Here is a 996-nt window from a genome sequence, read left to right on the forward strand (position 1 = left end):
AGTGCACACATCGGAAGGAGTGCTGTCGTACTAATATATATGTGTGAGCTGGTAATAACAAGAAATATGGAAGCTTCTGAGCAAAACGGCTGGCTACTTCCTTCCCTTTCTGCTCCATGTTTTGTTTCACCAGGTTGAGAAGCTGATTTCACCGAGTTTCTACTGCCGATTATGGTTCTTGGCTGCATTTCATTTTTTACTTTATTTGCTCTACTTCATTTATGCGGCACCGAATGGGTGGTCACTTAGCTGGTGTGGCACCACTTTTTTTTATTGTTATTATTAAAGAGAAGGGAGAAAGAGAGAGAGGTGAGGCGAGACAGTAAATAATTAAGTAAAAGAACTAAAATGTAACAAGAGTAAAGGGGAAAACATTTTCTTCTTCCTCTCGTTTCTCCCCCAACCAACCAACCAACCGGCCAACTGAGGGCGCATTTCTCTATCTTTCGCAGTGAGGGTGGGATTAAAAGGTGTGTGTGTCTGTGTATGGTGGGGGGGGGGGAGAGCGGAAGGGTTTCAGGGTTACGGTTTTGTTTTTTTGTTGGTGTTGTTGTTTTATTTCACTAAAATTAATTGTTATCTATTGCGTTGTTAGTTTTTTCTTCATGTTAGAACACAGATTATCCCGCACGCACACTCACGATGCAGGACGAAAGGGAAACAAGAGGGGACCGTGTGCGTCTATGTAGAGGAAAGCATATGATTTCAGTGTACAGTTTCCATCCTTCTTACCACAGGCAAAAACACATGTGGATGAAAATTTCCCTCAGAGGAGAAGTTCAAGCTGAGCATCTTATTGTTTTCCTTTCGTACTGCATGTATGTGATACTGTGCTTACACTTTGTTCGCGCAACATTGCCCCCTTTCCGCTCCCTTTCTCCCCTTCCAGTTCGGTCCCACCACATGCTGCATATCTTTTTACCTTGCCGTACGCGTATGTGGTGGTGGCTGTGTGGGAAAGAAGAAGAAGGCGTCGCGGTAGGGCGTGTTATGTAT

The 996-nt window shown here is 44.0% G+C and overlaps 1 pseudogene across 1 annotated transcript in view; it reads left to right on the forward strand.

The window, feature by feature from the left end:
* Positions 1-642: 642 nt before the first annotated feature.
* The window catches only part of TEOVI_000084300:pseudogene, a 488-nt pseudogene continuing 134 nt past the window's right edge, over positions 643-996 (forward strand). Inside the window, exon 1 of the mRNA in view lies at positions 643-996. Coding sequence covers positions 643-996 — 354 coding nt within the window.

Source organism: Trypanosoma equiperdum (assembly GCF_001457755.1).
Source record: "Trypanosoma equiperdum strain OVI genome assembly, contig: ctg_246, whole genome shotgun sequence".
Classification (NCBI taxonomy): Eukaryota; Euglenozoa; class Kinetoplastea; order Trypanosomatida; family Trypanosomatidae; genus Trypanosoma; species Trypanosoma equiperdum.